The 22047-nt window shown below is 38.9% G+C and overlaps 2 protein-coding genes across 8 annotated transcripts in view; both read left to right on the forward strand.

The window, feature by feature from the left end:
- The window catches only part of LOC111589000 (dihydropyrimidinase-related protein 5), a 29981-nt gene extending 22254 nt beyond the window's left edge, over positions 1–7727 (forward strand). For both annotated transcript variants that reach the window (XM_023299679.3, XM_055016100.1), the window contains exons 5-14: positions 873–1052; positions 1257–1325; positions 1707–1751; positions 1838–1913; positions 2006–2162; positions 2340–2481; positions 2750–2892; positions 2996–3203; positions 5023–5203; positions 5302–7727. In XM_023299679.3, the coding sequence (XP_023155447.1) occupies positions 873–1052; positions 1257–1325; positions 1707–1751; positions 1838–1913; positions 2006–2162; positions 2340–2481; positions 2750–2892; positions 2996–3203; positions 5023–5203; positions 5302–5387 (1287 nt within the window). In that variant the 3' untranslated portion in view covers positions 5388–7727. The remainder of the gene's footprint in view (positions 1–872; positions 1053–1256; positions 1326–1706; positions 1752–1837; positions 1914–2005; positions 2163–2339; positions 2482–2749; positions 2893–2995; positions 3204–5022; positions 5204–5301) is intronic.
- A 1152-nt stretch (positions 7728–8879) lies between these two features.
- LOC111589032 (microtubule-associated protein RP/EB family member 3-like) lies at positions 8880–21788 on the forward strand. 6 transcript variants are annotated; one of them, XM_035943640.2, is made up of 9 exons: positions 8880–9026; positions 12214–12293; positions 14483–14607; positions 14701–14846; positions 15476–15635; positions 15755–15796; positions 18634–18764; positions 19075–19227; positions 19978–21788. In XM_035943640.2, exons 1-9 carry the CDS (start codon positions 8895–8897, stop codon positions 20044–20046), a joined length of 1038 nt encoding a protein of 345 aa, XP_035799533.2. In that variant the 5' UTR covers positions 8880–8894; the 3' UTR covers positions 20047–21788. The 6 variants fall into 6 exon arrangements, with proteins under 6 accessions (XP_035799533.2, XP_023155491.2, XP_035799534.2 ...); XM_023299723.3 differs by having other exon boundaries at positions 12226–12293; XM_055015918.1 differs by having other exon boundaries at positions 8974–9026; positions 12226–12293; positions 14479–14607.
- Positions 21789–22047: the final 259 nt, after the last annotated feature.

The raw sequence follows: 22047 nt of genomic DNA on the forward strand, positions 1-22047 counted from the left end.
CAACAGAAAAGCAGCAAATACTCACATTGGAGAAGACAATTTTATGTCCCTTAACTGCTGAGTTGTGTTTCAGCTCTTGACCTTTAAGTAAGGGAAGAAACATTATATACTGTAGCTATTTTATTTATGTTACTTTAATTTTAGTTCTTTGATGGGCCTGTCTGATTAGAAACTTGATTAATGAAATTGCTTCACATAGCAGCTTTCACACACAAGATCCTGTTAGCGATACTTTATGAAACATTTGAAGCTGTGAAGTGTGATGATCATAGTAAACAATAAATGGTGTAGACACTACTCTGTAAAAGCTATTGTGATTGATGAATACAGAACTACAACCTGTGACAAACTATTCCCTTTCATTTGTATTTTGTCTCCTGCATACTTCATCACACTGCAGTGTACATATTCTCCATCTGCAGTTTTTTAATAGCCCTCTAATCCCATTTATTGCTATGCAGTTATAGTGTTCTAACTACCAAAATTACATTTTATACTTTCCTTTTCACTGCAATTTAAGCTCATTAAATACATTTTTTTCTGTGTAGCAGATGTCTCTGTGGAACTGTGATCATCTCCAATGTAAATGCAAACTGATCTCATTCTGGTTGCTTTCCAAGCTCATTTCTTGCCCCATTTAACACACACACACACACACACACACACACACACACACACACACACACACACACACACACACACACACACACACACACACACACACACACACACACACACACATACATACATACAAATTCTCTTTCACTCCATGGCCACATTCACACCATGTAATGCACTTCATCAGCTACTCTGTGAGCACTCAGCTGAGTGTGGATTCAGATCCTGAACCCTGTCCTTTGACCTGTGATCAGGTGCGCAATGAGATGGAGACCCTGGTGAGGGAGCACGGGGTAAACTCCTTCCAGATGTTCATGGCCTATAAAGACATGATGATGCTGCGGGATTCAGAGCTCTACCAGACGCTGCAGACCTGTAAGGACATCGGGGCCATTGCACGTGTGCACGCCGAGAATGGAGAGCTGGTGGCAGAGGTGCACAGCATGGAAATTCTGAAATAACTGCATGAAAATTTAATTCCTCTATTTATTTTTTGTTTTATTTGATGACAGATTAGTATGTTAGAATGACAGTCTAACTGTAACTGTAATCGTCTGTATGTACGTGTGTATTTTTTAAAGGTTGAGGAAAGAGTTACAAAATTTAACTGATGCTGAAGTGTGTGTTTGTATTGTCAGGGTGCCAAAGAAGCTCTGGATTTGGGCATCAGTGGACCAGAGGGAATAGAGATCAGTAGACCAGAGGAGGTAAGTGTACAGTGGAGGTTATTGACCAATAATCCAGTTCTTCAATATTTCAATATAGGGCTGCTAATATTTAACAGGATGAACTGAGCAGAGATTTAGGACACATTTTGCACCAAGAAGAGGACATAGTGCAGTGAAAAGTCATTTCAACAGATTTTATTTTCTGCTCTTTTGCTTTATGTAACCTTAAAATGCTGATAAAACACAGTACTAACACATTGTAATGCAGCAATGTCAGGTTGACTTAGAATGTACACCATGTAATACACAAAGATCCAACTTATATATTTTTGTTTGTGATAAGACCTAGTAATTAAATGCAGACTAAGTACTTATTAAATTTGTCATTTTGTAATTTGACCTCTGTTTTGTTGTCTGCAGCTGGAGTCTGAAGCTACTCACAGAGCTGTCACCATTGCTAACCGGGTAAAAAGACCAGACTTTAATCTTCTGCCTGTGTGCAGTTATTGATAAATGACAAAATGAATTAATGAAAGTACTTGTAACTGCAGGCCCGCTGCCCCATTTATCTGGTGAATGTGTCCAGTATTTCTGCTGGAGACATGATCGCTGCTGCTAAGATGCAGGGTGAGATTCTTGTGCAGTGATAACAAATGAAAAGTGACTGCAGTAATGAAGAGGATGATTAACTTCCTCCTCTTTATGTTTTGTCCCTGCAGGTAAGGTGGTCCATGCAGAGACCACAGTAGCTCACGCTGTGCTGAATGGGATGCAGTATTACCACCAGGACTGGGCTCATGCTGCTGCTCACGTCATCGCCCCTCCACTCCGCATCGACCCAAACACACCTAGCTACCTTATGGGCCTACTGGGCAAGTATGTGTGCAGTAGCCACGTCAATATTCTGTATTACTGCTTGCAAACAGTGCTCCTTAAATAGAGTAGTCACATCAATTACTCTGCCATACATTAGGTCAATGATTATCCAATATTTAAGCTGGGAATGTGGATAGAAATGCTTCCCTTAACTGATCCTGTTTGTGCTATTTTCAGTGACACTTTGAGCGTTGTGGCATCAGAACACCGTCCATTTAGCACCAAGCAGAGAGCTCTGGGTAAAGAGGACTTCACTAAGATCCCACATGGATTGGCTGGTGTCCAGGACAGGATGAGTGTCATCTGGGAGAGGGGAGTGGTACGTATACTCATACACACACAAACTTGCAACCAAGTTTGTTTGGATTATTTAGAATGCATTTAGTGACAGTCATTGTTACATTCTTTTGCAGTCACAGAGAGTAAAGTCTAAACATAAACATTTCCTAAAACAAGCAGTCAAATCAAGACCGCCAAAATCCTCTGACACATTAATTGTTGATAATATACTCTGCAACAATATCAAAATTTAACAGTTGTCTTTTTTCCTTACATTTTTTTACTTTCTATGCATGTGATTCCTGTAGGTTACAGGTAAAATGGATGAGAATCGTTTTGTGGCAGTAACCAGCTCTAATGCTGCAAAGATCTACAACCTGTACCCACGCAAAGGCCGGATCATCGCTGGAGCCGACGCTGATGTTGTGGTCTGGGACCCAGATGCAACAAGGTACACAGTCACAATTTAACATAATGATGCTCACGTATTACTCACTTATTCGATCCAGTGCAGACCCAACTGCAAGAACATGAGTTGTTTCCTCTGTGTGCAGGACGATCTCTGTGAGCACTCAGGTGCAGGGCGGAGACTTCAACCTGTATGAGGGGATGCGCTGCCACGGCGTTCCTCTGGTCACCATCAGCCGTGGACGTTTGGTGTGTGAGAATGGCGTGTTTATGTGCGCCGAGGGATCTGGGAAATTCTACCCACAGCGCACTTTCCCTGACTACCTCTATAAGAAGATGGTCCAGAGAGAAAAGGTGCTGTCAGTTTCAAGATTTTTGTTTTCTGTCTCTTAAGAGAGACCGAATCTATTTTCTTGCACAATGAAAGTTTCCCTCATCAGTAAAGTAATTCTGGCAGGGCAGCAAGGCTCATGCGGTGCTCTGCTGTGTCAGCTGATGGCAAACCTCCTGCAAACACTCCCGTTGTGTTGTGTCTAGCTCCACTGATCTGGCAGTCTATATAAAGGATTTAATGCTCATGCTCTCTTTGTGCGCTGACACTGTTTTGCTGCTGCTGCTCTCTGCAGTGACTCCTTCCATCCCAGTCTCTGCATGGTTCTGCTAATGTTTGCTGCACTGGATAGGGTATTAATTACTGCTTTTTTTAAACTTGTATTTGTTTTGAGAGCTGGTTTTTGCTTTCTATTTTTAAAAAGTTACATTCATCTGTCTTTTATTTTTACATGCTTATTACTTAGTTATACTTAAATCTCTGAGTGTGTAAATCACATTTTAAAATTAGACTCTGTGTTTACTTTCTTCTACTTCCCTACAGCTGAGTCCCTCTCTGGTTGTCGCTTTGACCTCTAGAAACCTGCCTATATGTATCAAAGTTACATACTTAGATTTTTTTTCCATTAAAATAATGCCGTCCTGCCTTCCATGGCTTACTATACAGATCTATGAAGTTCCTGGTTCTTTCTCCATTCACCCCTTCCCACTTATGAAAGCCTAGGCACATCAGCTCACCTATGACTCTGTAACACTACGTTACAATGGCAAGTTGTAATTGATTCCTTAATTTTGTTACGTTTGTTACCCAGGAAGTCTGAATCTGTGTTTTTGACACTATTATCGGTAAACTGCAGTTTAGATGTGGAAATGATGTTAACTGCCTTTTTTGCTCATGGTAAGTCTTCTAGAATGCAAAAAACCCACAAGGGCATGTTTAAAAGGTTAAAAAAAACACTGATTTTCTCCAGAGGGCGTCTTGAAAATGGTATTTACATAGGATGACATTTATTGTAATTGTTTGTTGGTACAGAATATATCAACAAACAAAGGTTAGGGCAAAAAAATGCACCAAAGTCAAATACGGCAGTAATTACACATATTAGAAATAGAAATACAAAAATGGAAAAAGGCAGAGCCAGAAATCTACAAAAGCTAAAATAAAGTTTCCAAGCCATCCATCCCCCTTTTCTGTGCAGTTAGAATCACTTCAACAAGATGAACTTAATTACCAACAACCATAAACACAAATAACTTGGTATTTCTTAGTTAAGGCTCCATGAAAGCTGAACTGGCTTTAAAGAATATCCCTTACGATTGTCAGGTCAAATTAATGAATGTCATCTCCATTTGCAACTTAAGCTGAGTGTTATCGACCGAACTATTATTATTTATTATTTAATATCCCTTGCAGCCAAGAATGCCGGACAGTAAAGTGCATGCATTCATTCATGGAGAAAACAGATCCACAAGTTAATCAGAAGCATTTTTAGCAGCAGCAAAACAATATTGGATTTGCATCAGCTCAGAAAAATCTCTCTCATTCTGCTCATGTTTTACTATCCAAGTATTAGATGCCATTTTTTATGTCTCGTATGTGTCAACATACTAAAACTTTAGGTAATGGTGGACTATTCATTTCATACTACTAAACATGCTTTATTGGGGAATTTTGGGGACTTTTTTTCAAGTAAAGAACCAATTTTAGTTGAAGTTCTGATGACAACTAGGAAAATATTGGGTTAAAAAAGTTTTAAAATCCCATCCTCACATTTATCTGTGTGTATCTGCCATATTAATAATGTTCATTGTTTACCCTTCACTTCTTCCCTGTGTGTTTCAGAGCCAGGCCTTTAAAGGGGTAGTCAGGGATCCCTACTCTGGTGATGTGGCCAAAGTTGCAAACGCTATGAAGAAGGAGCTTGGTTTGGGCCCCATAGATGGAGGGGCCCAAATCGACAAATCCTGTAGTCGGGTGCACCAGGGAGTCCGAGACCTCCATGAGTCCTCCTTTAGCCTCTCAGGTAGGCTGAAATAAAACTAATAAGATGCGTGATTTTTGTGTTGTGATGTTGTAAGTCTTTGAACTAATTTAAATATACTTTGTGGGTTTTTCTCGCAGGGTCTCAGGTCGATGACCACATCCCGAAGAGGTCCTCCGCTCGGATCTTGGCCCCTCCTGGCGGCCGCTCCAGTGGTATCTGGTAATCACTGGTGTTGGACTTTCAACCGTCCGAGCCTCCGTGTTTTGTATATTTCTTACCAACCAGGAAAACTGCACTGATTTTTAATCACAGGATTAAAGTCAAAAGAGGGAAATAAATTCAAACTTTTCTGTGATTGGTGACAACCTAACCGATGGTCAGTGATTTGCCAAAGTGACTTTTACATATCTAATTTGTGTCTTAATTGGAGTGACTGACAGGATTAATTTCACAAAAGTGAAGGGCTAACTATGAGTTTAAAATGTTTTGCCAAATTCAAGCTGATCCAACTAACATTGATAAAGCCTGCTCATTATCACCCTGCTTGTATCTCGTGAAGAAACTAAACTGTGAAAGATCAAAACCAGTACAGTTTTTGATGGTTTGAACTGAAGTGATGTCAACTGAATTATGTAAAAATAGTAAACTTGGATTCAGTGAAATATCTATTATACCCCTGTCACACACAAGCGTACAGCACACTGTAGACACCATAGCTTTAGACTCATATGAAGACGTGTGTGGATTCTATTTGTGACTAAACCACCCACTGCGCTTGGCTTCCAGTTGCATCGTGGGTTCCTCTAACAGTGTTTTTGTATCCAATGGATGAACTGTGCTGTGTGGTGATGAAATCCAACTGCTTCAAACACTGTGCAATCTTACAGCTACACTCTCTAAACAGAGTCAGACTTGACCCCATCCATCTTTCTACTTTCACTGCCTATGGCTGAAATAAACACATATCCCAGAAACTTCCCCACTTCACCTGCAATGTAGCAGGGTCGGTAGGCTGAGTTATGGAAGAACACAGCCTGTGGGCTTATCTGGGATTGTAAATTTGGTCTGAGTTGTGGTCCCACAACAGCTAAATGTAAGCATTACTGTCTTCATCTTTGTTGTATCTACAGACTTTGCAAAGTACATGAAGGGAAGACAGGTCAGTTTCTTAAAGAACAACGAGCATGTGATAAAGATCGTAGTGGAATAAATGGGAGGAAAAGTCTTCTGTTGTTGTGCTTCTGCTAATACAAAACATAAGAATAAGTATTGTTGTGATCACATAAATAGATGGGGAATGCAGTGCCTTCTCATTCACCAGAGAGATCACTCGGAGCCTCCTGAGCAAAGGCAGGAAACTCTGAGGCCTCATTTATCAAAACAAGCTCTAAACACACAATTAACAAAGATAAATCTGACCTATTCTACAGTATTTGCTCTGTAAACACGCTTATTCACAGAAAGAAATCTACCTGAAGTGGAGTATACTGTCACCTTTAATCTGAGCGTCCTTGAAACATACAGATAGAGTTTTGCTGTCTGTTGTTTTTCTGATTTATTGACAATATGAAAAATATAGAATATTAACAGAGTTACTGAAAAGTAGTAGTAGTGTAGCTACTAAGGAAGACACATAGGGACAATGATGTCAAGATTCCATGAAAAAAGGTTCAACTTACCCAGAACATTTGCAACTTGCTTACCTGTTGAAGATTTTACATTTTAAAATGTTAGATTTAAATTAAAATGACAGAAAATATTGAATTATTTGAAGTCCAAGGCTATGTGTTTTTTTTGGTGGCATCGTTATCCCTGTGGTTACACTGTTCTACCACAATCAATTTCTTTCACTGAATAATCCAGTTTCGTGAATAGAAATAAGTGTTTGTGCAGTTTACACACAATGTACATTTATTAAATGAGGCCTCAGATGCATAAAATGACCTGAAAGTAAAAGACTAAATCTAGAATTAGTTGTTGAGTGTCAACAGCATCTCATGGATGTAGTGCAGTTTGAAAGTAAAGCTGTCCATCTAATGGAAAATGAAGCAGGGTTGTTATTAGAGCAGTGTTTCACCACAGAGCAGGAAGATTGAGCTGCACAGGTTGAACAAAGCCACTGATCCTCTCACCTCCTGATGATGTCTCATTCCTGCCTACCAGTATTATATTTATACATGACCATGTCTTGTCCATGTACTCTATATAGTTAGTATGTTTGTTTTTCTTTTTTTTGTTGAAAGAGTAAATGTGCCAATATGAATCACCTGTCACACTGATGAAAATGCATGAAGAGCACCACACGGAGATGGAGGAGTGAAGTCTCACTGAACACCGCAGGTTCACAAAAACTGGTGCTGTTTTTCTACGATTACTTACAACCACTCTATTTTATTGTTGGATGGATTTGTTGTTTTGAAGGCACTGTGATTACTCAGTGGCTATGTGTGTTTGTAGATTCTTGTTGTGTTGGATAGTGAACCTGTTGAATCTGTAAGTGGCTGCTTGTTTCTTACCACAAGAATAACAGCAAAAGAATAAAGCGAAAAAAAGAGGAAAAAAACGTTTTTGTGTTATTTACTTTTTTATGTAAACATTTGTTGTGACAGTTGTACAATGAAAAAAGCAAAATTTTGCAAATGCTGAGAGCAAATTAAGAGTTGTAATTTTAAAAAATACATTGCGATGAGATACATTTTCTTTGTTTGCCTGAGATACTCAGGAGGCTTAATAATATAAATGTATTACTGCGATAGATAGCCACTGTGTTGCTACATTACTTATAAAATATATGAAAAGTTTTAGTTTTGTATTGCTTCACAAAAACTGTAAGGACAGTTGCCACTTTGCTGTCGCAGTACTTTACAAACAATAAAAAAGGGTCACTTTGTTACTATGATAACTATATTAAAAAAAATACTGAAAGGGGCCACTTTCTTAGCATATTGTAAATTCTACAAAACAGTGTTTGCTTGTTGTTTTGGTTTTGTAAACTATATTTTAAAAATTAAAATACTTATTAAGAAAATGCAAAAGGGGCTATATTTTAGAATTTTATTAAATTCCTAAAAGGGGCCACTCTATTACTGTGGTGTTTATCTTCCAGAAGGAACACAGCATTACTAGGCTACTTATAGAATATACAAAAAGTTTACTCTTTTTTTTTACTATAATACTGACAAAAACAAGAGGCACTTGGTTGTTATATTTTAAAATGACCAAAAGGGGGCACTTTATTCCTATAATACTTAAATACTGTACAAGCAAAAGGAGTCTTTGTTACTATGATACCTACAAAAATACAAAAAGGGACGACGTTATTACTGTAATTATTTCTTTTTAATTACCAAAAGTGGCCACTTTATTACAATGATATGTATAAAATATAGAAAAAGGGCAATTGGGTTACTGTAATACTAACACTTAGGTTTTTTTATTACTACTTCACTTTTTTATTTACTTTTTATTACCACTTAATGAAAACTACGAAAAGTTGTCACAGTGCCTCTATATGAATTTATAAAATTCATAAATACAATGTGTAAGGACAGTTGTCACATACAGTCTATTGACAATACTGTACTGCCATCAAAGTAAATCTGAGATGTCAGCACTTCTTTCAGCAGTAAAAGTGGGCTGCAGTCACGCCGCCGGACCTTGTCTCCATCATGGCCGCTCATTGGAGGCAGTTTCACTAAATCCCACGCAAAAAGCCTCCACTGCCGCGCGCATGTGCAGTGCCAGCGGCTTAGGTGGAAACAGTCTCGCGCAACTTGCTGAGGCGACAGTCGGGGTTATAGCAACGGAAAAGCCCAGCACCAGAAACAACGGGACGGCGGAGAGAGGAACGGTGTCTGCGTCAGTGAGTAATATCAACTGAACTTCACTTAAAATGAGCCCCTGCTGGTCTGAAGTTGTGCTGTTTCACGGTTGGTTTAATTCATGTCTCGGAAAAATTCTTGAACCGTCCTATAGGTGAGAGTTAATCTTTCACTGGTGATGTGCGTGTGTATTATCGAAAAGGCCTCCAGAGGGGGGTAACGTTAGGCTAAAAAAAAAGTCTTGTTTTCAGTTACACTCGGGCATATTTTGAGTTCGTTGATATCGCTGTGGTGAAATTGTTTTAGCTGAAAATCCTCTGAATTTACCAACAGCAGCCGAACCCCCACTGAAGTCGACCAGGCAGCGTTAGCAGTGTAAGTAGTTAGCCAAGAGCTAACTGGTCAGTCACAGCGGTGCCTGTCCACCGTCAGACTCTAACGTCAACTGTCACAACAGCCAGGCTCCAACCGGCCGCAAAGTTTTATCAGGCACTGCTCATCTGACCAGAGGTTACAAGTGATGCAATAACACACTTTTATAGCCTGTCAAGCTCACACCATATACTATTATTATATCTGCTGACTCTAAGAAAAACACAATGCGCAGTGACTATTAATTCGAATTACTTTGATTCAAAAATATGTTTGGAAAAAAACTTTTTATAGCCAATGTTTCTTATTTTACAAATCATTCTGTAAATGTCATTGTTTCATTTTTTTTTGTTAATATCGTGTTTTTATTCCCTCCATATTTTTACGTTTATTTTACCCTGTTTCCCTCGTTTTATCGATATTATTGCATTAGACTCAAATTATTGTATTGTCTTTTTATCAGCTCGTCAGCCATCTGTGAATTGTATTAGCCTGTATGAAAGCTTCCATACAAAATAGAATCAGTATTAAAAATGAACATGTTTTTAGACTGCTGTTTCTCCCAAATTTGTCTTTTTGTTTAGTTCTTTTTGGAAAAGAAATTAGTTTTTCATGTGTTTTTATGTGTTCATGTTGATAACACAGCATGTGAACACTTTATAGAACATTTCTGTCAGAGAATCATCTCAGTAATTAATGAATTCTAACAAACACCAGGCTTAGTGACAGACTTTTTAACACCTACAAGAAGCTGCTGTTTTTTGGAGAAAGTTTAATCAACTTTTGATATTGATTAAACTCATTTGTCACATAGTCTCTAACATGTAATTCAAGTGCTGCTGTATTTAGATGGGGTCACAAGTGTGATAGTTATAAGACTATAACTAACCTAAATTGGAGGTATTATGTTGACTATTAGTAAATCAGCATTATTATTTCTTCTCTGTATTATTCGGTCAGTCTTTTGGTCATCCCATGACAGTTTACCAAAGGTGTTTTCAAATTACAAAGTCCAAAATTACTGCCACTTGCAAAGAAAGTCAGGAAATCCTCACAATTAAAAGATTGGAGCCAAAATGGTGTTTGCATCTTTGTTGAAAAATGATTAATGGTTTTCATAACAGTTTGTACATTCATTACTCAAGACTGCATTTGCTGAAATGAACACATTTTGATGGCTGTAACAGAAACTGTTGTCAATATATGGGTATCTTTTACTGATAAACGTCTGGTGTCTCATAATCTGAAAGTGCAGAGATTTGAAGCACAGCTATGAAACGTGTTCACCTTGTCTCAACCCCTCAGTCCCAGCTCTTAAAAGAAATTCAGATATAGTACATTGAATTTGTATATGCTAATCTAGGATAATGATTGTGCATGGGTCAGATCTCTTCTGATTCTTCTTCTGGCCATAAGAATAAAAACAAGGACAGGGTCTTAAAGTGAGGAAAATCTGGCTTTAAGGTGACCGTCTTATATTCAGGTTTAATCTTGCATGTTCTTATAAATCACTGACCCCCTGTCCTTAGGGTCACTGTAGGTCAAATAAAGCCAAGCAGGTGTTTTTTGTCTGTAAAGCATTGTTCCTAAAACTAGATCTGTGACTAATGATTATTTTAAATATCACTTTATCTGCCAAATGCAGTCCCCTCTTAACTTATCTCTCACCTGAAAATGTGTTTGACAAGTTCTCAGAGGCTACAGTAATGCCTTCAGGTGTCTCACTTTGTTGGTCTAACAGTTCAAAACCCTGAGATTTAATACACTACCATACGAGACAACTAGGGAACTGTCGCATTTTAAAGGCTGAAATCAGCAACAACAGTTTGTCATTTTTGCCTATAAAAACTCTTTCAGTCAATTGATAATCACAATTGTTGCCAAATAAGTGTCTCATTTCAGCTCTACTGATAAATGAATAAAACTGTGAGTTGTTGTAGTATCACACCACTCTGTCAGGGACCTAGATGCAGTTTGCTTCATGCATGCATGAGACTGTCAAAGAGCAAAATAACCTTAAATCAACATGCTTTAATACTGTCTATTATTCATTGAAAAGTCTAAATGGATTTCTGTAATATTTATTGCATTCCTCCACTGACAGACTAGAGTAACTGGCAGATTCTCCAGCCACAGGCAAATTAGCAGCATTTGCCTGCTGTACAGTGTTACCTCTGGGAAGCCCTGCAGTCAGGAAGTGATTGTTGAGTACAATATCCTGTATGCTGTTTGTTTTGGAGGCCATCAGTTCAACGGAAATGCTGTTTTATTGTTAGATTTTTCCTTATCTTGGGCTGTCAGTGGAATGCATCACTGCAGTATTGGTTTTTATGCCTGTTGGACACACCCACTGACAATCTGAGGTGAACTGTGATTTGCTAGGGCATGTTGAACCTTAGCTAAAAGGATTAACTGAGGCAGAGATTAGTGGCCCAATGATTGAACTAGTGACTGGCTGCTACTTTATCTATGACGTGTCTTTGTAACCCTGTCAAGGTGCTCCTGAGCAAGACAGTAAACTATTATGACCCTTCAGTTGAGACACGTAGACAATTATTAATCATGACAGTTGATTATTAATTCAGAATAATTTTGAAATGCAAACAATGTAATGCCCCATTTTTAACTTATTTAGAGTTTTATGTCATGAAGATGCCGCCAAAGAAAAATGTTATTGCCATTTTTTTGTTTTCAATTTTTGACAGTTGATAGAACAATCAATCAAGAAAATGGTTATCAGATAATTTGATAATGAAAATGACCGTTAGCCTTTCCAGAGGAATTTCAAGATGACATACAAAGAGAAGTAGCACTTACCTTTGACAGATTTGCCATTGAAGTAACTTTAATTCACAGTTATCTCTCCAGGTCTTTCTACAGGGTGGTCAAGCACAGCCCAATTCTCAACGGCACACACCAACACACACCCGGTACAGGTGAGTAAAGTGTGGCATTGTTTGCTATATATTTTTTGCAAAGGCATGAAGCACATTTCACATGATATGAGATACCTTATCTAATTTTAGTACATAAAGCGTGTTACATTCACAAAGTGCAGTATATGACACTTGAATCAGTATGAGAGAGGCAGTGCATCATTTTATTTAATTCTGTCAACCCATCAAAGAATGTGATGACTGCGCTTCGTTAACCTGGTTAATGAAGTATGTATTTATTTCTTTAAAAGAAGATTTATGAAAATCAGAAGTTTATTCCTAAAAAAAATGCTTGTTCCCATCATATTTTTTAAAATCCCTTCATAACTTTGTTACTGTTTCAGAACAAAATATGAATTGAAAAGATTTGCACAATAATTTATGTGCTTCAGTAATGATACAGCACAGTTTTTTCTTCAAAGCAGTTTATACTCTAATGCAGTCAGTCTGTCCTCTAAGAGTCAGTCAGTGACATTGACTGCTGCCTCCCATAATTGACACAAGGCTCCCTGCTCTCCTCATCTCTACATGCAGCTTGTCACAGCCTCGGCAGCAAGGAATAACATTTGTTTTTTTTTTTTTTTTTTTAAGACTTTATGTCTCTTCCTGCACTCATATTTTTTTCTGGCTTCTGACCTTCTCTCATTTAAAGCAAAAACATGTAAGGCCACAACAGGAAAATAGAGAAATAATAGTTTATTCAAAAGCTGATTGTGTTATTATCCAGCAATATTTTAAACAGTGAAAACCTCAGATGACAGGCTGGAGGTACGAAAGATAAAGGAACATTTAAGTAAGAAATTTGAATGAATCGTCTGTCATTAAAACGCTTGATTTCAGGGGTGTGGTGCTGTTTGTTTAATGATTGGAGCTCAACTTTGATGTGTGCACACTGAAGTTGTGGCTTGTTTATGAGGTTATATAACCACTGTTCCTCCAGTGGCAAGTGTACATACATCAGTCAATTATAAATGACCACACAAAGAAATCTTAGACTGACTTTATCAATAGTTGACAAAGTCATCATGTGGCAACTCATTTATTTACCTAAAGAACAACTTAATACTCCAATCTATGGGATTATGTCTTTATTCTCTCAGTAACTACCCCTCTACCTCCACCTCTCTACCTCTTCTGTCCCTCTCAACCCGTCCGGCCAGCAGGCAGATGGGTCCCCCCACATTAGAGCTGGGTTCTGCTCGAGGTTTTTTTCCCTGTTAAAAGGGTGTTTTCCTTGCCACTGTCGCCTTTTGGCTTGCTCTGGGGGTCAGGCATATGGGTTCTGTAAAGCGTCTTGAGACAATTTGACTGTAATTGGCGCTATATAAATAAGACTGAATTGAATTGAATTATCTGTGTAATGGCTATTATATTACAGTATGTGAGGCAATAGCACGTTAGCTGTTTTTGTAAGTAAATGTTTTGTAACCCATCTTTAAACCCCAACACTGATAGACTCTTGTATTAATAGTGATGGATAGGATAAACAGACATAAATAAAGGCTTCACATAAGTTTGAAGTTATTTAGTCGTATTATTAGCAACTTTTCAGTCATTCCAAAAATATGAGGGTATTTGGCTGCTTAATGTAGTGATTAATGTATAGACAAGAGAGAAACAAAATATTCACAATACCTCTCAAAGGCAACCAGCTGGTATCTGTTATTATGTCCTTGTGAGGTGGAATACTGTCTTACATGTTGCTTCATAAATGAGTTGATATCATGAATCAATCAACATGACTTAAATGTCAATATAGCAACTCTGACTCTTCATTTTTGTTGGCTTTTTTGATTGACATGACTTTACTGATGACTTAATCTTCTAATGTTTAAAAGAATGTACAGTATATGAATTTCAGCTGTAATATTAAAATGTAACCTACTCTGTAATGATCCATTTCCTTACTTGTGATCATTGTGACTGTGTATGTTCATGTATGGGGCAGGTATGCTTGGGAGGTAGAGCAGGTTGTCCACTAATTGCAAGTTACGAGGTTTGATCCCTGGCCCCTCCTGTTGCTGAAGTGTTGGGCAAGATACTAAACCAGAAATTGATAATGTTTTGATGTATGTCTGTATGTATGTACGTATGTATGTATGTGCAAAACAACTGGCTGGTCAAAACTGTAGCCTTAAGTTTATCGTTTAACAGCTGCATGTACATGTGCTTGTATGTCTGTGAGGTAGGAGGATGGCGGTGAATGTCTACTCCACCTCTATGAGCATAGAGAACCTGAGTCGTCATGACATGTTGGCATGGGTCAACGACTCTCTACAGCTCACCTACACAAAGATTGAGCAGCTCTGTACAGGTAATCACATGCATTATTTAAAGTCAAGTCTCTAAGTAACTAAAAATATATATTAAGGACTTAAGTATGTGTGCTTTTTTTTTTTTGTCCAAGGCGCTGCTTACTGTCAGTTCATGGACATGCTGTTTCCAGGATGCATATTGCTGAAGAAAGTCAAGTTCATTGCTAAACTGGAGCATGAATACATCCATAATTTCAAGGTCTTACAGGCTGCATTCAAGAGAATGAACGTGGACAAGGTGAGAGCCCCCAAACACAAGCACAAACATTAGGTTAAATTAGCCCCTGTGGTAACAGAGTTCTTGAATCAGTGCAATGACAACAAAAGTAATCACAGAAAAAGATAAGAGGCCTTAGGAGGCAGGCTAAATGTAGTTGTATTGATTTACATTGGTTATTCCAAGTTATTAGCGGATACCACTACCTCTAAACATGCTGCAGGACTCACTTTTCATTAATGACATTATGGTAAGTTGATTCTTCTTTATACTGAGGTAACCTGGTCAGAGGCAAGTGAAGCAGTATGTACTGTGTAATACTGAATAAATTATTTTTATATAAAGAGACTATAGATAAGGATACATTTAAATCATAACAGAATTTTTATGTTTGTCTTTATTTTGAGTGCAGACAATAAACTGGTGACAGAAATAAAGGCAGTGAGAGAAAAGACGATATGCAACATGATTACATGTTTAGAATCTTAAGAATGGCCACCCATCTCTCTTGAATAATCGTAATTATCACCTTGTCCCAGAACTCCTTTATTACTCCGCCAAGGAACGCGGTGGAGTTATGTGACGATCGGGATACGCGAATCCTTGTTTTTCTGTCTTCATGTCACACTTTGTGTGCTTGTCCCTCTTAGATCATCCCTGTGGAGAGACTGGTCAAGGGAAAATTCCAGGACAATTTTGAGTTCCTTCAGTGGTTTAAAAAGTTTTTCGATGCCAACTATGACGGGAAAGAATACGACCCTCTACTATCACGGCAAGGCCAGGAGGGAACGCCACCTCCACCTAACCCAGGTACAACACACGTGTGTGTGTGTGTGTGTGTGGAAGACACATTCAGCTGTGTGAATTCAAACGCTTCATTCCATTGCCCTCACCTCTTTCATGCAACCACATCCCCTACTCTAACCCAGGTGAACCCATTCATCACAAACCTAAAAGACTCCTTCAGTCAGGTACAATCCCCTCTGTTGAGCATGTGTGTGTGTGAGATGTTTATGCTTTCAGAGTGTCATAACTACTTTCACACTGTGAAATACTTGGTTTATGGATTGATCTGTTCTGGCTGGTTGTTGGCATTATTAAGGCCTCTGATTTTTGTCTCTATATGCTTCTACAAAACTGTGAACAAGTGCTACATAAGTTTAAACAGTTTTGGAAGGTCTTCTGGACACCAGCTATCTAAGCAATATATAGCCTCATTAACCACATGTAAGCATACTTTACAAGATATCCTGGTTTTTGTACTTAAGTTGTTCAACAGAGTCAACTTACCACAATTTGTAATTCACATTTTTTTTCTACGATATATATTGCAATATGAAAAAATCTACTCAGCAAATACAGCATGTGTATAACTTACCAAATGCAAGATGCAATCTGTGACCAAAGCACTGCAGCCTGGTCCATTTGTTCAGGACAGCAGCCTTCACCATGTTAACTGCATTGTCTGTTATTATTCAGACTTGATGTCTCTCATCAAGGTCCCAAGCATCCAACACGTCTCTCATCCTCACTGTGATGTTCTCACTTGTATGATCATCTGGGAAAAACAAAATTTGCAACCAATGACTTTTCAGTTGGAAATCCTCATTAACATCCATTGTCCAGCTGAACCACAAATCTAATGTAAATAATAAATAAATAATAATATACTTTATTGATCCTTAACCCCTTGACGCCTACTGTCGCAAATTCGCAACATACCACTTTCATTCAGACTGCACCTGAGATCGCGTATCCATTCTCCCATTGCCGGTTTGTGCATATTCAATATGTACTTTGGAACCTTTTACAAGCACTGGTTTCTTGTAGGACCGTTCGGAGTGGGACCTAATTATTATATATCTGTTAATATTATTATTATATATCTGTTCTATGTGTAACAGACAAATACACAATCTCCACTTATTTTAGCATCAGCTGGAAAGCAAAAATACGCAAAAGTTTTTTAAAAATTTAATTGTAAATAAATTCTGTCGTCAAGGGTTTGATAGGAAGTTATTTGTAACAGCATGTAGCAGCATGTTAACATAGATAACTGAGACAACAGAGAAGAAGGAGTGACAGGTGGTGGGGCTGAGCTGACAGAGGTCACCAGAGCTGATGGGAGAGGGGAAGGCTTGAGAGGATGAAGGTAGAAGTTTGGATTGGAGGAGAAGTTTGGGTTGGAGGAAGAGGGTGGGAGGAGATGGGGTCCTGACCTCTCCAGTTTCAGTAGGAGGAATGTAAGCAACAATGGTGACGATCACAGTGAATGATAGTGGAAGATAGTATGTTTTCAGACTAACTGCTGACAGTTCAATGTTCCTGCTGCAAACCTGTTCTGTGATGGTAGCGTGTGCAGGGTCACATCATCTGTCATTCACAAGCAGAGCAAGTCCTTCACATTCCCTCTTACCGCATGCTGTGGCATCCTGCTCCACTCATATAGTCCAGAAGCCGCTGATTCTGGTGTTATTCTTGGCAATATGGTCTTTCAGCCATGTTTCTGTGTAAAACATGATGCAGCTTTCCCGGCAGAGTCTTTGGCTCTTGGCGAGTGTCGCAAGCTCTTCCATCTTGTTTGTCATGGAGCAAATACTTCCCATGATAACAGACAGAAGAGCTGGTCTATAAGCCTCTATCCAAACTCTCTCCCCCTTCCTCCTGTTCCTTTTTACTCCAGCTCATGTCCCTCTATGTCTCTTCCATAGTAATTCCTCCAGAATATCATGTCTCATCCAGGCAGTTTTGGAGAGCTCAGCGAGATCAACAGGCTCCTGTTGGGAGTGAACAATAGCCGGCTGGCTCCGTTGCTCCTCACGTAGAACTCCACTGAGCAATGGTAGCAGTTGTCTTTTCCACTCCATTCTCACTTCTCACTCCTCTAAGATAATCAGAAAACGTAAAATAAAAAACACTTAAATTGTGATTGTCAAAACATTTGGCATCAAGAAAAAAAAAACATGCTAAACTGAAAAACACAGGACTAAAGAGCTGCCGTAACAGGCTGCCACATCACCGGCGCCGTCTTGTTTTCTTTGGAACATGGTGCATAATATTCCATTTGTGACAGCTCTGTTTTAACTTGTACCTTGCATTTTTAATACAGCTTTGGGATGGTAACTTAAGAAAATATTTTTCATGATGGTGTTACATACTACTGTCAAGTGTGTGTTTTTTGTGAGCATGTGTGTGTGTTTGTTGTGACACTTCTGTTCTTGTGACAGAGGGAATGAAACTGTTTTAGGCCTGAGGCTGAGGAAAGTTGTGCAAAATGAAGATAATTTTTCATTTCTTGAAGTGTTTTGTTGATGGTAAGGACTTGGCTTTTAGGCTTAGATGCAAGTTAAATTAAGGATCAATGCACATGCGTGTATCTGGAAGACACGGTCAGCTCAGTGTGAACTCAAATGCTTGTACATCAGTTTAGGTTGATTTTTGTCCACACTGATCAGACATCAAATGCAGCAGCATCAGTAACACCACAGTAATAGCTATAAGTGTAAATGTCTGTTCTCAGGAACATTTTACAAAACTCACTACAATCCCATACAAACACACATAAGCAAATAGAGACTTAAGGTATTAAAGCAGTTTTACACATGCATTCTAAGTAAAGAACGAGCCATAACACAAAAAGCGTAGAAAGCTGCATTGACTGAAAGGACACAAGTCTGTTACCCCTCACAGACACATGATTGAAAAATTGAAAATGGCCCAGCGTTTTGAATTATGGGCAAAAGGAAGGCGTAAGTGAATGTTCAAACAAAAGTGTAAATTTGTAAATGTATGTGCTTCTGTCTTTTAGGCCCCATGAGAACGTCTCCCACAGCACCGAAGTCTGTCCCCACTCCACAGAGGCAGATCAACATAGCCCGCAGGACAACTCCTGTGACACGTAATGGAGGGGATGCTGAGCTCATAGAGCTCAACCAGCAGGTACCACGGCCCTAATGTGTTCTGACTTTCCTAAGAACACAACTCAAACAACACACCACATATCATGATTAATGGAACCATTCAGTATTCATGGTAATGGTTTGGAAGTTACTCCAAATCTCACTGAGACAAACAAATTTAATTAAATATCTACCTATATGTGTCCAAAGTGTGGAGTTTTTGCATGCATATTATTTATCATCCTTCCTGTAGTTCATCGGTTTGTTGTTCTTTATTTTTTAATGTCAAATCCCTCTGCTGTTAGATCTGCCTTCCTATCGTTTTTCTCCCTGGCTGTATCTGGTCGTAGGTGTTGGATCTAAAGCTGACTGTAGATGGACTGGAAAAGGAGAGAGACTTCTACTTTGGAAAGCTCAGAGACATTGAGCTCATCTGCCAGGAGAACGAAAATGAAAACAGCCCGGTCCTCAGCAAAATCATAGACATACTGTACGCTACAGAGGTAAATACAATCCAACTACACTAGGAGAACCTTTCAGTGTTTAGTTTTTCAGTGTGAAAGCAGACTGCATTTATATATACTGCAGTGTTTTGATGACTGGAAATCCAGGTATACCCACAAGACTATAGTTTTCAGAATTCTCCCGAACCCCTAGCTTTTTCTTGAAAGTATGATTTACTTCAGTGTGGAGTTTCCATGTTCTCCCTCTGCATGTGTGGGTTTTCTCCAGGTTCTTCAGCTTCCTCCCACAGTTCAAAAACATGCTGAGGTTCATTGGTGATTCTAAATTGTCTGTGGGTATGAATGTGAGTGTACTTGGTTGTCTGTCTCTTTGTATGGCCCTGTGATGGACTGGTGACCTGTCCAGGATTAACCCTGCTATTTAAAGCCATAATTTGTAATGTCATCAGGAAAAACCCATATTGTCCTTCTTGGTGAGGGTCTCTTATCTGTCACCACTGTTTATCTTTATGTTTGCGTTTTACTTTTCTATGCTCTGTTAAATCTGATCTGATGATCACTAAATTTTTAGGTGAACATTCAAGGCAACATAAAGCATCTTCAACAGTCTCAGGCTGAATGACATGATAGGGCAAGAGGGAGTGTTCAAAATATATTTCTGAACATATGCAAATGTAGAAGCGTTAGACTAGGGAAACCCTCAAAGATCTCAAGTTAGAAGAGAGATTATTTCTGGTCTATAACAACACACACTACAGCCTCAAAACACTGACTGATTAACTCTTTCAGGAGGGATTTGCACCACCAGAAGATGAAGAAATTGAGGAAGGAGCACGAGGAGACCAGGAGGAGTACTAAACTCTTTTTCTTCTCTTCACCAATCCCCCACCTCTCATCCCTTAAGCTCACCGTTATTGTCATTTCTGTCCCTTTTTGTTTCCCGTCTTAATTTCTTTTTATAAACTCCCCGTACTTAACCCACCTTGTCTTGGGCTGCCCATATCCATGATGACTTTGTTGTAAAGCCTAGTTTTCCAAACTCTTACTAGCAAAAGACACTTAACCCAGACCTGTCTGGACTAGGACCCAGCAGCCTGGCTTGGCTTACTAAACTAACCGGAGGGGAAATCTACACTGCAGGGTTAATTTAGCCTGCTAGTCTGTCAGAGGTTTATGGTTAACAGCAATGAGATTACAGGGATGCAGTACTGGAACCCAACAGTGCTGTGAATGTGTCTGTCTGAGGAGACAGGTCACTTTCTCTTACCATGCACTCTGACCGGCGATCACACAGAGACGCACACACATTTATCAGGGTTCTCTGTATTGTTTATATATGAAACCACACAATGTTTTCCACACAATGTGATCAGCTTTAGAATATTTTGGCTGGACATTTCACAAACTTCTTAGGAGACAAGGCCTACACATGGATATATTTTGGTCATGTTGCAAATGATGACACATGTGAAGCACGTGGACATATCAGACTTGGAATTGCTCACATGTACGTGCATAAAGAAGTCATTGTCCCGAGGTAAAAACATCACAGATATGTTCCCATTCATAAAGTTGTCCCACCAGAGAGGGTTTGCTCATGAACCTGTCTTGACAGCTTGTTTAGGAGACAACATGGTTTATTTATGTTTTTATTTATTAATCTTTTTTTTTTTAATCTGCTCTACACAGTTTCTGAAAAAAATGTGAGTTTTGATTTTGGGGAAATTGAAAGTCTTGCACTAAATGTAGCGAAACAAACTGAATGAAATGATCCAAAATGCCAACTTGCAGTGACAGGCTGCAGCGAGAAAGATACAGGAAGATGCAATTTTATATTTTGTAGATTTGATTTAAAGAAGTTTGTTTTTTTATTTGCATTGAATTCCACAATGGCCAAGTCAGAGGCATTAGTGTAAAGCTTATTTATCAGACCGATGTCAGGCTTTGAATTCTATGAATGAACAAGTGTAAAAAACAAAAAGTAAGACTACAGACAAACACTACTAAACACTAATGTTTGACTGTTTTGAGTTGAACATTTTAGCTGCTACCGTTACTCTTCTATTGCCGTATTTAATTGAGTTTTCATATGTTGCATAGCGTTGAAACGCCACAGTGGCTGCCAAGGAACAAAAGTTTTGTTTATTGTAATTGACAGTAGTTGCTCCAGTCTGAGAGAAGAAAACATCATACGCTCTTGCACCGTCTGTTGCCATGGCAGCCATGTGATACACTTACGTCATTTGGACTTACTGCTGGAATGAAATAAAGCTCTGAGGTTCAAGAAAAGTAGCAAATGCGTGCTGTCTGCCATGATGCTGCTATTATTACTTATTCCTTTTCTCTGTGCAAATCTGTGGTAAACTGTTCATAACACACCCACACATGCACAAATGTATATAGTGCCACCACAGGGATGCTTCAGTCTGCTATTATGGTGGCAGGAAATCATTTGTATTTTTAAAAACATGAGATCAAGGGTGAGATGGATGATGATTCAATGGACTTGCAAAATATTAATACATGGAACCAGCCAGTCATCGACCCGGGTCAGTGGTTATGCTTTCACTACTGTTGAATAAAGGAGGTCTTGAGAGAGATCCAGGACGTGTGTGCCAAACACTAAATGACTCATTTGAGCAAGCCAGCACTCACCGTCTGTTTCACAGACAGCAGCCAGACAGAGAACTGCAGCAGGCCCATGGTTTAAGTGGACCTGGCACTAGTCAGTGATGGACCTACTAAGAAACAGGGATGAGATAGTACACTTCTAGGGCAGGATGTTAAGTAGTTTGGACTAACTTCCCAATGGAAACAACTCACTCTACCAATTCCTCTTCATTATTCTTCATTATTCAA

The sequence above is a fragment of the Amphiprion ocellaris genome, chromosome 12 (assembly GCF_022539595.1).
Source record: "Amphiprion ocellaris isolate individual 3 ecotype Okinawa chromosome 12, ASM2253959v1, whole genome shotgun sequence".
Classification (NCBI taxonomy): Eukaryota; Metazoa; Chordata; class Actinopteri; family Pomacentridae; genus Amphiprion; species Amphiprion ocellaris.

Bases quoted from the DNA above. Each gene is read 5' to 3' on its own strand.
- LOC111589032 (XM_035943640.2), top strand. From the start codon at position 8,895: ATGTGCAGTGCCAGCGGCTTAGGTGGAAACAGTCTCGCGCAACTTGCT. The intron at 9,027-12,213 runs GTGAGTAATATC...TTTAATTCACAG, and splicing joins GAGGAACGGTGTCTGCGTCA to TTATCTCTCCAGGTCTTTCT. The intron at 15,636-15,754 runs GTACAACACACG...ACTCTAACCCAG, and splicing joins GCCACCTCCACCTAACCCAG to GTGAACCCATTCATCACAAA.